The 13942-nt window shown below is 39.1% G+C and overlaps 1 protein-coding gene across 2 annotated transcripts; it reads right to left on the bottom strand.

The window, feature by feature from the left end:
- Positions 1 to 42: 42 nt before the first annotated feature.
- dync1li2 (dynein, cytoplasmic 1, light intermediate chain 2) lies at positions 43 to 13411 on the bottom strand. Of its 2 annotated transcripts, none has more exons than XM_031744838.2 (13): positions 13252 to 13411; positions 12416 to 12489; positions 11869 to 11985; positions 11506 to 11736; positions 7849 to 8012; positions 6499 to 6592; positions 6205 to 6340; positions 5961 to 6072; positions 5768 to 5827; positions 5170 to 5214; positions 4934 to 5051; positions 4204 to 4332; positions 43 to 3408 (listed from the first exon to the last, which is right to left on the bottom strand). In XM_031744838.2, the coding sequence occupies exons 1-13, from the start codon at positions 13335 to 13337 to the stop codon at positions 3392 to 3394; spliced, it is 1383 nt and encodes a 460-aa protein (XP_031600698.1). In that variant the 5' UTR covers positions 13338 to 13411; the 3' UTR covers positions 43 to 3391. The 2 variants fall into 2 exon arrangements, with proteins under 2 accessions (XP_031600698.1, XP_031600697.1); XM_031744837.2 differs by having other exon boundaries at positions 43 to 3413; positions 13252 to 13337.
- Positions 13412 to 13942: the final 531 nt, after the last annotated feature.

Raw genomic sequence — 13942 nt, 5'->3', positions numbered from 1 at the left:
TACAGACACGCACACACACACACACACACACAGAAGCCAACAAAAGTTTGGATTCTTGGTTTTATTGAAGCCAGGGGTCTGATAAACATTTTCCTTATCTTTGTCGGCATAATAAGCTAGAATCCGCATGGCAGCTTGAAGGCTACAGAATTTGTGTTACAGACATACAATCAAGCTTCTGAATTATCCCAGGGCACAAAAGTGCAGCCAGCCATGTGCTTACAATGTTTTGATATCCTGAATACAAAAGGACTGGAAGCAGAAGCTCATAGTCTCGTATAGATGTAGACTGTCGATAGTGGTCGAAGGCAATTCAGTTATGATGAGAAGAGGAAGTTGCTTTCCACTGAATTTGTGTACCAAAAGAAAACAAAAATCCATCTTGGGAGCAAAAAGTAATCCAAGTCCAACTTTCAAGCACAAGCAGCAAGAGAGCACTTCATTCCACTCAGCTAAATGCCAAATTTAACAAGTGTGGCCATATTGTTGACAAATTACAGTTCAAACTTCTTTTCAACATAAGTGTGATATGATGAAATCTCTGTATTCTGAAACAAAATGACAAATCATGACCAAAACGCCAAATGTGCAAACAAATGGGGGTTTATCTGCTGTAGTTTATCTACAGTGAAAGCTGTACTGGCAGCGGTTATTAGAGGATTTGTATTAGTTACAATATTGCCAGCAGAAATGTGTTATTCCATAGTTAACCACAAGGGGCCCATTTAACAACCTCAGCAGCAAAATGGCATTTTCTCTGTGCATGTTAACATCTTGTTTCATTCTTAAATGAGGCAAGGCAAAAAGAAAAACATGCACTCTGCATCTGCAGCTGTAGCAACAGTGTCCAAAGAAAAGTGCTTATTCCAAAATGCGGCCGTGCTGCTCCTGGCTGTTCCGAAATTGTGCTTCATCCACGTCGGCAACGGGCCCTCGAGTGCACGTTTCCCCCCCACCAGTCACAAAAACAAAGCAAAGTAAAAACAATAAGAGCTTCATTTTGTTCAAAGTAAACCCAGAACTGCTGTGTTGAATCACTGTGACAATGCACGAAGCAGACGTTACACTGCTATTCCCTTACAGAGCGAATGTTTGAACAAAAAACCTGCTGACAATGTGTTCAAAGACCAGTTTCAACAGCCAAAACACAATTATGGTACGCCCCCCCTTCTGTCTGCTGAAACTCGAGACACGGCTGAATAGAGAAAGACATTTCTACCATTTTACAGGGTGTTACTTAAAAAAAAAAAAAAAAGTTATAGGCCAGTCTGAGGTTTGAAATGCAAGGGCTCTATGCAAGAGTTGGACAAAAGAAAAACAAAAAAAGGCCGCTGGTTAATCTTATGGATGACTACAAATGCAGATAATATGCATCTTTGGTTCTGTTCCAATTCACTCCAGTTTTCTTTTTTTTTTTTTTTTGGCTATTTGTAGCAAATAGCTGCTCTCCTATCACTTGCCATTCATTCTGCAAAAGTTGCTGAAATACACCATCCATTGGATTAAGTAGGGCCTGGTATAGAGATTTAAGAATGAAAATGTACATTTCATTTTGATTATGGTATCATGAAACCATAAATATTATACAGACAACTTGATATGGTACAGTATAATTTTTTCTGATAAAAAAAAGCATAGAAATGACATAAGACATTTAAGCAACCCTTTAAGGACACACAAATTAATTAGGAGCTTTCCCGTGAAGGCAGGGTGCCTGTTGTGACAAACTGTTAGCTGTACATTGAAGGCAAAGGTTGTCATCTTAAATGGGCACTAAAAAGGGCCGGAAAAAAACAAAAGACCTGATCTGAAAGAAAAAAAAAAAAACCCCGAACCAAAACAACAACAACAGGTTTTCTACCGGGATGAGTTTCTACAGCTACTTCACGTAGAAACTGGGAATGTTTAAACTGACATGCAAAACACAGTGAGAGCAAAACATGTGAGACCAGAGGACGACAGTGGTGTCCAACACTGAATGTTAGAAAATCTCATTTTGTTCCAACCACAGCAGATAATTTTGTGTGTGTGCCTGTGTGCTTTGGCTGCAAATGAGTGGTTTCAACCACAGTAAGTTTGGGGGACCCGAAGGTTCCATCGTGTGGTTCCTTCTCAGTATCGGCAGCCTTTACAGTTTTTAAGAAGGCATTCAATCTATAAACATTATAAACTAGGCCACAGAAATCGTATTTCTGAAGAATAGAAGAGACCACAGGCTTGTTGTACATTAAAAAAAAAAAGTAAAAAAAAAGTAAAACGAAATAAATTATTTGGATGACGAGAAATGGACAAAAACCTTTGAACCGATGGTGCTACAAGTGCGTTTCCTCCTGCGCAGACAAGCACCTCTACTATGACACAAACAGCTAACTGTGCGAGGCACTTAGGAGTTATAGTAGGAAAGATGCTGCCCCATCCCCTCCCCCAAATATACACACCTGTAGCAAAAGAAGCAATTCTGCTGCGACCTCTAACTTCTTGTCAAATCCCAACCATTTTATTCAAAGAAGCTATCTTAAGAATTTGGACAGAAAAGCGCTTTATACAAAATCAAGTTAACCTGAATAATTTTTTTTTTGTATTCATATTTACAGAATCCTTCGAGATGACTAGGGCGAATGATATGCTATCCGCTAACTGAACATGTCATATTAGTGTCATGGTGTCAGTGGCATTTTTACATGTTACGATGAGCCTTTTCTTTAAACCGATAAATGGTGCACAACATGAAATAAAAAGGAGGTGGTTTGTATAAATACATCAGTATCATATCCAACATTTTTTTGTACATATTACATATGCTTGCAAGTATTTGAATTTGTTAATGAATATATTTAAATACTTTTCCAAATGCAACCAAATTCCTTCAGTATGACAAGCGATACCAGAGGAACCAGTATATTGCCACTCTTAAACCTATGAGTAGAGTGTATGAGCCCAGAATCTGGGGGGCCTTCAGCCCAGCAGGTCAGGCTGACTGCCAGGGAGTGTGCACACATTTCCCTAAACTGACATCCCCTTACAAAATAACATTTACAGTGGAAGAGAGGACAGAAAAAGCCAAGCCTTCAGCACTTATTTCATTAACACCTCCATTTATGTTCTCTTTCTCTTCCCATCTCCACTCCCTCTCCAACCTTCTCATAACCTTTGAATCTCATTCAGTGAAACCACTGTGTGTGCTGACTGATACAGGCGGTAGGAATTTGGTCAATTTTTTTTGTTTTGTTTTTTTTATGCTCACATGTACATATATTTTTCCAGAGTATTAAGTGGACGATGCAGCTGTTTTTGTTGCCTTCACGCTTCGTTCTCTGTCTGCGGTGGTATGTTGTTAGCTGAAACCATGGAGTCTTGCTTGCGAGTCATCCGGTCCAACTCAGCCTGGACATCAGTCAAACCCGGCTTCTGCCCTTGGAAAAAAAGACAGGAGACAAAGCCCAAAAGTAATCTCCTGTAGCTTCTGCGCCTGCTCATAAAAAACAGCTTTCTATGGCAAGCAGATGGATGGATGGATGGATGGGGTTTGAATGGTGATGCGTTCCCATGCTGGAGGTTGGTGGCTTGCTGCCACAGTTAACACGCACACATGCAAAACTAATCATCAGACAAAAGGAACATGCATTATCCTGTTGCAGAGACGTTAACACTGCTCAGTGCTGGAACAAAGAGTGCATGTTAGTGTTCTCAGGCAGAGATGAGTTATGCAATCATTTCTCTCATGTTTCACTGGGTACAATCAAGCTATGGCACAGCCAATATTTGACTTTGTTACATTTAATATAACAAAGAAAAAAATGTTACTTAAGTAAAAAAAGATTAATTAATTGAGCTCAAAAGCGGCGGGACAAGGTATGTTGTGAGTGAGATGCAGTTATGATGGGTGGGATGATAAATACAGGCCTGCCACAAGTTTCCTCAGCTGTCAGAAGTTCAGTCAAAGAAGACAACTTTTTTCTCCTGCTTTAACCTTCTCACTCAGGCTGTAGAGATAAAACTCCAGACAGCAAAATGGTCCACAGCTTATCTAACAAGTCTTTATAATTTAGAGTGCACGCACTCTGTAATACACAGCATCCTATACTCCTTACTGCTTTGGTAAGAGATCAACTGCTAACCCATGAGAGAGAAGGGGTTAAATAATCGGCAACTTCGGTTTTTCACTGAGATCAGAGGTGAAAGCACTGGAATTAGAGGTTGTACCTGTTTTCTTGGCAGAGCCTTGCACTCCAGCTCCCACTGCTCCAGCTCCTGGGCTCCCAGGGGATCCAGTCTTTTTACTCAACAGACTGTTGAAGAAGTTAGCCAGCACTCCCTCATTGGCTGCTCCCGCTGTAGGAGAAATGAGAGAGGGGGGTGTAAGGGAACTTGTTTATAAATACATTTCTATGAATTCCTATAAATTATTTGTATTAATACACATATAATCCACTTTGTTTTTCCCCCCCACAATAAGTCTTTCTTGTGTAATTGAAGACAAAAGCTCCTCACTGCCCACCACTGAGTGGTGTTTGGCACCAATGTGGGAACTATTTATCTTTCTTTTCTTTTTAAACAAAATATTCTACAATATTTTATTTTGAAAGACTTATGTTACTATAAACCATGAAAAAAAAAACTATTAAATGTAGTTAATAGACTGATATTAAAAAAATTAGAATACACTAAACCCTTACTGTATATATAATAATGGCAAATTTGTGACCTGCACAGTTTCACCATTATGTGAATTCTTGTAGTGTTACCTCTAGAGGGCAGTACTTCACAACTTGTTCAGTGTTCAAATAATATGGAAGACAAAAGAGAATCTTGAATACCCTCTCTATCTCAAACGTGCGTCCACGTAACAAAACATCAGAAATTAGGGTGTACTGGAGTGTAAAGTGTGATTCTCATTTATTGACATTTGAAATTGTATTCCTTTCAAACGTACGTTTCATGTTAGGGTCAGGCTTCTTGACAGAGGCCATTGGTGAGACACTGGTTACGGCTGTCGGACCGGTACGGCTTGCAGGCCGGGGAGACGCTGAGCCTGTCCGTCCTGGAGACTCCTAAAACACAGGAACCAGAATAAGAGTGTGGCCACGAACAAAAGAAGCTCACGTTTCTCTATCCAGAGAAAAGAAATACAAATTAAATTTCACATTTGAGGAACCTTAAGACACTTACTGTTGCTCCTCTTGTTGGTGTGGCTGGCTGCTTTGCTAATAAAGACTAAAAACGAAAAGAAGAAGAAAAGCTTGAGTTAGATGCAGTTACTGTTATATTACTAGTATAACAACAGGTTTCCCCCATCCTTTATTTTCAGGTAACATATTTCATTAACTTCTTTCATTCTGAATATATCAAAGAAAAATGTATGCAAGAAAACTGTGACAGATAAATAAATAAATAAAGGGGGCATTTAGTGCAGTAGAAGGAACTTAAAGCACTGGGCAATACTAACCTGCAACTTCAGTTAAGTTTTTTTTAAATTGTCTTCCTGGTTTATTTTTTCACAAAATAGGAAGTGAGGGTAATGTTTTGTGTCATGTGAAAGTTTCAGATCAGCACGGCTGCAGTATAAAACACGGTTTAACAGTGAAAGCAGCAGATCACCACAAATATGTTAGAAAGGACTGATCCTTTTTTACCAGTGAAAGATATTTGACCTGATTTTGAGATCCTGCTTAGATCAAAATCAGAAACTAAAAATCAACAAACAAATGCATATCAAGCTCACTGGCTGGACAGAAATCATGAAAAATGGGGAGGAGGCCACATCTACCTGCTGCTTCATCAGGAAAACCTGCTCATCCTCAGCATTTATCTCTTTGTCATGAACCAGCTATTAAAAAGAGCAAAGGAAACAAGAATGCCATTAAAAAGGAGAAGAACAGAGGACTTCAGTGGCAAAAAGCTCTGGAATACTTCTGCATTTTTGTAACTTTTACGTTTGGTTAATATTTGCATTTTCATACCTTCCGTACTGGAGGCTTTGTGATAAAATCTTCAAATGGATCTTCGGGTCTGACTGTTGTGAAGTTTTCGTGCAAAATACCGATTTTCTTCTCGTTATCCCAACCGGATGGACTAAAAGAGAAGAAAAAGACTTTTAAATTGTTGTTCGAAAAGATCTGAAGACAGATGCCAGCGCAAACTGTTTGCCAACAATATGACAAACAGGTTTTAATATTTGGGACAAGGTTGACTAGTTTTACTTACATGAACACTGCATCCTTCTCCACCACTAAGGCAGGTGTGACGAACTGAAAGTCATACAGTTTATGTACTATATATTTGTAAAGCAGATCCAGGTTCTTCTCCTCTTTGACTGAGGTATAGATCAGGCCTGCTCCATCTGTTCAGTTAAGTTAAGGCAGCAGTTGTTGGGGTAGTGTCATATATGGTAAATTGATATTTAGCCACATGCAGAAATTCAAGGTATGGCAGAGCTCAAGAGTAAAAAAAATAAATTAAATTAAATTTAAAAAAGACATGCATTAAAAATAAGGATACAGTGTAAGCAAAATCGCCTGATGTGGGACTGGATGAAGTCGAAGTGCTCGTCTCTGTAGTCATGCTCCTTCTCTAGTACGCTGACTGCATCACACTTAAGAATTGAAGCAAAAATTATTAATATAGTTAAAGAAATAAAAGATTTTAGTGGCAGACAATTAAAAATAAATAAATAAATAACACACTGGTTTTTAAAGTTAGTCAACCATTTGGCCAGCCGTCTAATCTGCGACAACAGATATCTGAGGGACAGATAACTGAGCAGAGTGGTACACTCCTGTGAACGTAGGCGAAAACTTGCCTCTGGGAGGCAATGGGCAGAGACTGTTATATGTACTTCTTGCTTCATAACCTTTTCTCTGAGAGTTGGAGATGTTGTGGGTTGGAGAAGCAAAGACATTTTGAATCTTTTGAAATATCTTTGAGATATCGAGCAGCCATTTTATCCAGGTTTAGTAGTTTTTCCTCTGACAAGAGCTATTCAGAGGCCACAATGATAAAAAAAAAAAATTACTTAATATAAAAAAAAGGCACATTTGCCATGTTCCAGCCACAGCTAGCATGTGAAGCTCTGCTGATGGCTACCTTGTGCTTTTCAGCACCCATCTTTGCCTAGAGGATTAACAGGGAAGTATAATGGTAACTTTTTATTAGTAAATACTGCCTCACAAAGCACAGCATTAAAGTAAGAACACAGATAAATGCATCAGTGGGGATAGTCTCCACATATTAAGCCAAATATGCTCACTGGTGTGGGAATTCAAGAACCCATCACATAGAACAGCGGGAAGAACAGATATCAGGGTGTTAAAGAAGGTTTCCTTTGCCTGTTTATGGCAGATGACTCAGTCCTAAATAGAAGGAGCTATTGATCTCCTGGCTGTGATACAAAAAGCCAGTTTAGAAAATCTATAGATCACAAACACAGGCATTATCTAGAGATTGTCCAAAATAGCTTAACCTAAAACAGGTATCCTTAGACTTTTCTGAGGACACAGTTAAATTATGAGCATGTTAAGAAGCTCCTGAATGAAATGGATCCATGCCCTCAACAGAAATCAAAGCCTCGCTGGGGGAAATAGATGGTACGGTAAGTTTAACTCCCAAAACTGAAACTGTAGAGGCACAGACACGCATACAAATAACAGGTAGCTTTTTAGATGACCAACAGTTGTTCCTTCTTGTGTAGTAAAAGAAACAACAATGTTATAATACATAACCAAGATTAATTATCATTAAGATTCCAAGTTTTGGCTCATCTCAGAAACAAGTACCTCTAAAAAGCTTTTTATAGCAACATTTGTAAACGGCTTCAAATGTGACATTCTGGTAGGTTTAAGAGGTTTTTACCTTTGTGCAAACTATTAGCACTGGAATGCCCAGGTTGTGCGTGAGTGTGTTTTCCCCTAGTGGTAACACAACGTCCTCATCCTCTCCTGCTGTTGGGGCTCGTCTCTGTGGGGAGGATGGGGTGGCATCCTCTGGTTCTGTGTACTCTTGGAAGGCTTTTATCACTAGAAGACAAATTAAAAAAAAAAAAAAAAAAAGAGTAAAATGAGTATTAGTGAAACCAAAGCTCCAGATCTACAGAAAGAAAGAAAATGAGTTCGGTATTCAGTGTCTCAATCTACTGTTTTCTTCTTTCCTTTTCCCTCTCCTCACCTGGCATCTAGCACTTCAGCACTGACAAAAAAAGCCCTAAAATATAAACAACACTACGGTGACAAATGTGCTCTGACCTCAGGGACTCTGTAGCACAGAGCATTTTATAGGTGCACATTATCTTTGCTTGGAACTTTGGAAAGAGCAATGAGCCACTTGCAGCTTCTTCAGCACTATAAACTTTGTTTTATAGCACAGTTTTAATTGTTGTGCAAGGCCTCAAACTGTGTTCCTCAGATTAGATCATAGGGTCAACACAAATAAAGCTTCTTAGTGGTATATGAGGATAAGACTATGTCTGCCTAGTGACAGTCTAAATTTAAATGTTCACACAAGAAGTCACTGCCGTGTATACATTGTGTAGCATCACAGAAAGAAAATTGCAATGTTACATTTCCAGTTAAATAACATGCCTTGTTCAAAGACAGAAAAAGACATCCTTTATTTTCCTGTTGTGCTGACCCCAGCTGTCCAGACATTTACAAAGCTGCAGTGTGAAGGGTGGTGGGGGGTTTACGCAGGAAGCCATGGCCTATTTCCTCAAAAGCTAAAGCCAGACTGACTTGGTGTTTAGAGTCAAGCACTTTACTTCCAGGCAAAGAATTTTATACAGGGGATGAGAACTGGTCTGAAAAGCTACAAGAACCCTTCTTAAGATGCACAACTGCACAAATCCAGCGCGTATGCACAAAAAGTTCATAGACTAAATGGGACTACCAAAGGATCCAAAAATAACAAAAATGTAGTAAATTTATTGAAAAAGACCTGATCACACACTGGTCAAAGCACTGATGAATGCTGTTCACATTATGCTTGACCTATACTAGAAGACTTTGAAAAGATAGATTCAAGCCCCAAACCCCTAATGCTTTCATATATAAAGACAATATGTTTTTTAAGTCTGAGTTTTAAAGGCATAGATAAGATAAGAAAAGACAGCAATACTAAACATTTTGATTTTATCAGAACACAGGAAAGACAAATAAAGACTGACTTAAGGCAGCTTCAAGTTTTATGACAACCATGCATGCAACACCCGAGATAATGTGAGCCGCGTCTCAACTTTCCTTTGTTTGCAACACTAAAAAAAAACAAAAAAAACCCCCGTAAAAGTTATTTGGTACAACTTATTAAGGCTGAGAATATTCTAAGTAAATGGAAAGAAAAAAATATATATTACTTTGGGCAGCATGTACATAAACATGAAATTTTGCAGTGATTTCAAAACAGCAACATTTGATGCTGAAAGGAGAGATGATTGGTGGACTGTCACTTTAAAATAAAAACATTAAAGAGACAGACTTTGCCCCACTAAGGCCTACTTATCTGTTCTACAAACAAGGGTGAGGTCAAAATGCATTAGCGGTCTTCATTAAGGACTTTTCAAATACTTTAAAATGTACTACATTTTAAGCACTGCAAAAGCACCAGTCAGTATATATTCTTTCTAAATTCAAAGGTATACACTTGACGTAAGAGAAAGCTCAACTTCAGCTATAAATAAAGGAGTCTTATGGCCAGCCTAATTTCATCTAATAACATTTGGTCTTGGATGCTATTGTTAAGTCAAACTAGAGCTCTACAATGCTCTTCAACTGTTTATTAGCTACAAAAACTGCCTCAAACATAATTACTGCAACTGCAGCTAAACAAGCCTATTACTAACAGCAGTCATGGACGCAAATAGTTTTCCATTCAACAAGTGGTAGAGAAGCAGTAGGTTTATCCTGTTATTTGGTTTGAGATGATTCCAGCAGCCAGCCTACTTTATTTACAGCAGAACAGAGCACGAGTCAGAACGTCCAGCCCACTGAATTTTGAGTTACGTCCCTTCCTGTCCGTGACGCTGCTGTAAGAGGGGAGGAAACCATGATGCAAGATGACTGCAAGAATCCCTGGACAAAAGCCACTCACACACTTCCAGTCTGTCGGTCTGACTCTCACTCAAACACTCATGGTCACACGTTCAAAATCTGACTAGTCCTCACCAGTCTGCTATTTACATTATCGTTTACATGCCAGAAGATCCTTTATTTCGATGAGAGGCCTTGGCTAAACTGGACAGAGATCATCAAAATAAAATGTTAAGAGAAGTCTGACAAAAAGAAGTCAGTCAACCAAAACGGACCAAATAGTAAACAACACCACCACCATCAAAAACAGTAGTCACAAAACAGCAATCCACACAGGGTATAAGGTCTAAATTCCAGGTAGGAAAGCTTTCTGCTACATTATATCAGTCAATTGTAATTTTGTTCCAATACTACTACTCAAAGCAAAAGCAAACTTAACATGTGGACTAACTGAAAGTCATTAAACCAATTATTAGTGGGCAAAATGACAGAAAGCAATTTAGTGCGCTTTAGTCGTCAGTTATTGAGCAGCTTCTCTTTTCTTTTTCACACGTTTTTCTGCAGACAAGGCTACTTGTATTGGCATGTTACACAGTGAGAATCTCTCTGAACCTGTGCTGTCAAACTCATCTGGCATATAACCAGTTTTACTTCTCTGTCCAATCTCTTTTGGCACTTTTAAGAGCAAAAGCAGCAGGCAAAGTTTGGGAGCTGACAAGAACATTGGGTAAACCCTGGAGGCTGAAATAAACTTATCTGAATACCAACAATCTTTGCAAATACAAAAGAAGCGTTCATAAGCAGGAGATGACCAGTTCTAAAATTAACAAGAGAACAACATCTGAGTGCATCACAGTCATTGATCTGCAGAACTTGCCTCCAGCAAGAACACACAGCTGAGGATCATGGGCCTCTCTGATGATGACCTAGAATCCACCTCAGCAAAGTGTAATAACATACAGTGCTTGCCTTCAATGCTATACACAAACCAATCAGCAAGGAGTCCAGCAGTTATTATGTAACACTCCCATTGCATCCACCATGGCATGCTTTAGGCACATTTGTTTTTTTCCTTTACGTTTTCGCCTTAAAGAGTCAGTTCAAGTCAGATTTTTGCATTTTGATATATGAAGGAAAATGACCACATTATAAAAAAATCGCCATTTCCATACGTGGATCTGCTTCAACAAAACAAAGATCTATTTGGAGATATGCTAGTTATTGATATTTTAACAATCCGAATGTGTCTTTTGAAATGATCAACCATGATCGATGCCAGCTACTTGACCAAAATGTACACATTTGTAACGCTGAGGTTTCAGGGGATGTTAGTTTTTCACTCTATAAGCTACATTGTGCATGCATGTATGAATGTAAAGCTAGATCAAGCACATATGTGTATGTGTGTGTGTGTGTGTGTGTGTGTGTGTGTGTGGGGGGGGGGGTTCTAAATGCAAGCCTTGCATTTTTTATTGGTGTATATGTAACTTACTCTTCTGCTCCATTTCTCTCATGTTCTCAGGAGGAATCTTGAGCTTGTCCACATGGTCGCGCAGGACACTGGCCCACTTCTGCAGCGACTCCATAATGGTCCAAGGTCGTGACATATCCACAACAAATATAGCTAGACAGTCAGGTAGCGACTGAGCAGTAACAGCAAACTTAAGAAGGCCTTTGTGGTATAGGTCCCCATCCAGGATCCACACATTACAGCGTGTAAGGTCTGCAAGAAGAAATTAAAATGCTAGTTAAACACAAGCACTGATAATAATCAGTTTTAAAGTGGAACTATTTTTTAAAGGTTCCTGCACATTAATGACAAAGACCATATTCAAGGTTCATCAGTGAATCTCACCATCCCTGTCCTCATCGTGGACACTTAAGTACAGATACTCAAGTCCCCTCCCCTTCTTGTTGTGCTCAGCTCCTTGAAGTTTGGCCATGAGTGTCGTCTTTCCTGAACCATCCTCACCTGCAAAATATTTTATTCATGATACAGATAAATAGATTATATTAATGTAATTTTTAAACAACAAATTATATGACATAAAAAATGCACTAATACATTTCCCTTCCTTTCAAGAAGGATATCTAGACTTTCCACAGGCTACACTCTCTCACACAAACCTGCCTGATGAGAAGCAGCATTTCTCACATTTTCAGAGGGCCTGTTCGAATAAATGTGACCCCACCCAAGAAAAATACCCTATATTCTTCTGTTTATTATGTCTGTCTTTAGTTCAAACCTCAGGCCGGGGTGGGGGTTAAGCAGCTCAAAGTGCAATTCAGAAACGTGCAATCATTAGATTTTGCAGCTGCTTTGCCCTTTTCTCACTCTCAGGGTTGACCAGCACAAATAAACTGCAGAAGCATCGATTTTCACACAAGTAACCAATACTCACCAAATATCAGGATATTTTTTCCCGATGGCAATTTTGAACTCGATCTAGTTGAAACTTCACTCAGTATTGAGGACCTACAGATAAGAAAAATACAGGTAGATTTTATTATACAAGTCACACTGACTGTGATCAGATTGACAGTAGCTCCTCATCTCAGAGCAGTCAAACGTGGTGTCAAAACAGTTAACCGGTAACTAGTTGGACACACCTTAACTTCATTGATTACTATCACTTTTGACTCTTTGAGCCGGTCCAGTGATGACTCCAAGACAGTACAGAAACAGGAAATGATAATTCATTTCCATTGACCGGTACGACAGAATCAAGTAGCTCAATCCTGAATCCATGAACTTCCCGACGAGCAACTGTTATCTAAAGACGCTATCATGTTTTTGTGTGTGTGTGTATGTTTTGCATTTCTCTTTAAGTTAACGGGTTTCTAGCGTTTACGTTACAATTAGCATACTGTATCCTGCATCAAGACGCTAACTAGTATTTAGCTCTTATCTTGACATAAACTATCAAAGCTACTAGTTATTTGAATGGCGCCCTGGAAAGCGTCTAACGTTCACTGTATTAGTAAAACTCCCCTGCTAGGTAACTACAAGGCAGTGTTAGCTTAACATCAGGAGGAGCAGCAGCAAACCCGCTAGCTGACGTTAGCTGATCTGCTAACAGACTGACCGCTCAGCTTCAGTTAGTGCTAACGTTGGTGCTAGCCGGGCCGGTGTTTGATAGGGAAAAACCGGCAGTGACAAAGCAGAACCATGGCGGCTGTGCTGTTCTGAGAAGGCCCTGCGGAGGCATGAAGTCGTTAAAAGAGTAGCAGGACTTGCCAAAGATTTTGCCCTTCTTCCTCTTCGTTGTTGTTGTCTCCTGTCCCAGCTGCGCCCGGGAGCTGTTTCTCCAAAACGGGAGCCATCTTCTCTTTCTACAACCACAAAGGCAAGGCCCTGCTGCTTGGCCACCAGTAGCACCGCCTTCATCCGAGTGGCCAAGGGTGCGTTACATTCTTCGTCTGCCGCGGCCCGCCGGAACTCCGTTTTTCTCCTCTGCTATTTCACTTATTGTAATGTGCTTTTATTATTTTATTTAATATTTATTATTGATGAGGACCGCCTTTATTGAATACACTAAAACTTGTATTGATATATATGAGTGTAAAAAAGTTTGCACAGATCAGACTGTTTTTATGGCACTTACATGGGGTCAAAATATCTAGTTGTCCTTCTGGCCACGTTCCAGTAAGTGATGTAATGGCAGTTTTTTCTTTCTTTGAACAGCTGATGGAGAACATTGTTATATCGATAATTCAAACATTTTACTGGTTTCTATCATTTACACTTACTATTCGGTGTTGATTTACCTATAATTCCTCATTTTTAGCAACAAATGCATAATCAGTGTATATTTTAAAAATATAAGTATTACTGATTTTACCGAAGTCTTAAAGTGAAAAGTGAAAATATAAATTATACTATTTGATTGATCAGGGTTTTATTATTATTATTATTATTATTATTATTA

The sequence above is a fragment of the Oreochromis aureus genome, linkage group 1, assembly GCF_013358895.1.
Source record: "Oreochromis aureus strain Israel breed Guangdong linkage group 1, ZZ_aureus, whole genome shotgun sequence".
In the NCBI taxonomy this organism is placed as follows: Eukaryota; Metazoa; Chordata; class Actinopteri; order Cichliformes; family Cichlidae; genus Oreochromis; species Oreochromis aureus.
This window is presented reverse-complemented; position numbering and strand designations above follow the sequence as displayed.

Bases quoted from the DNA above. Each gene is read 5' to 3' on its own strand.
- dync1li2 (XM_031744837.2), bottom strand. From the start codon at position 13,337: ATGGCTCCCGTTTTGGAGAAACAGCTCCCGGGCGCAGCTGGGACAGGA. The intron at 5,828-5,960 runs GTATGAAAATGC...TCTTTTTAATAG, and splicing joins CAAAGCCTCCAGTACGGAAG to CTGGTTCATGACAAAGAGAT. The intron at 5,215-5,767 runs GTAGATGTGGCC...TTTCGTTTTTAG, and splicing joins TTTTCCTGATGAAGCAGCAG to TCTTTATTAGCAAAGCAGCC.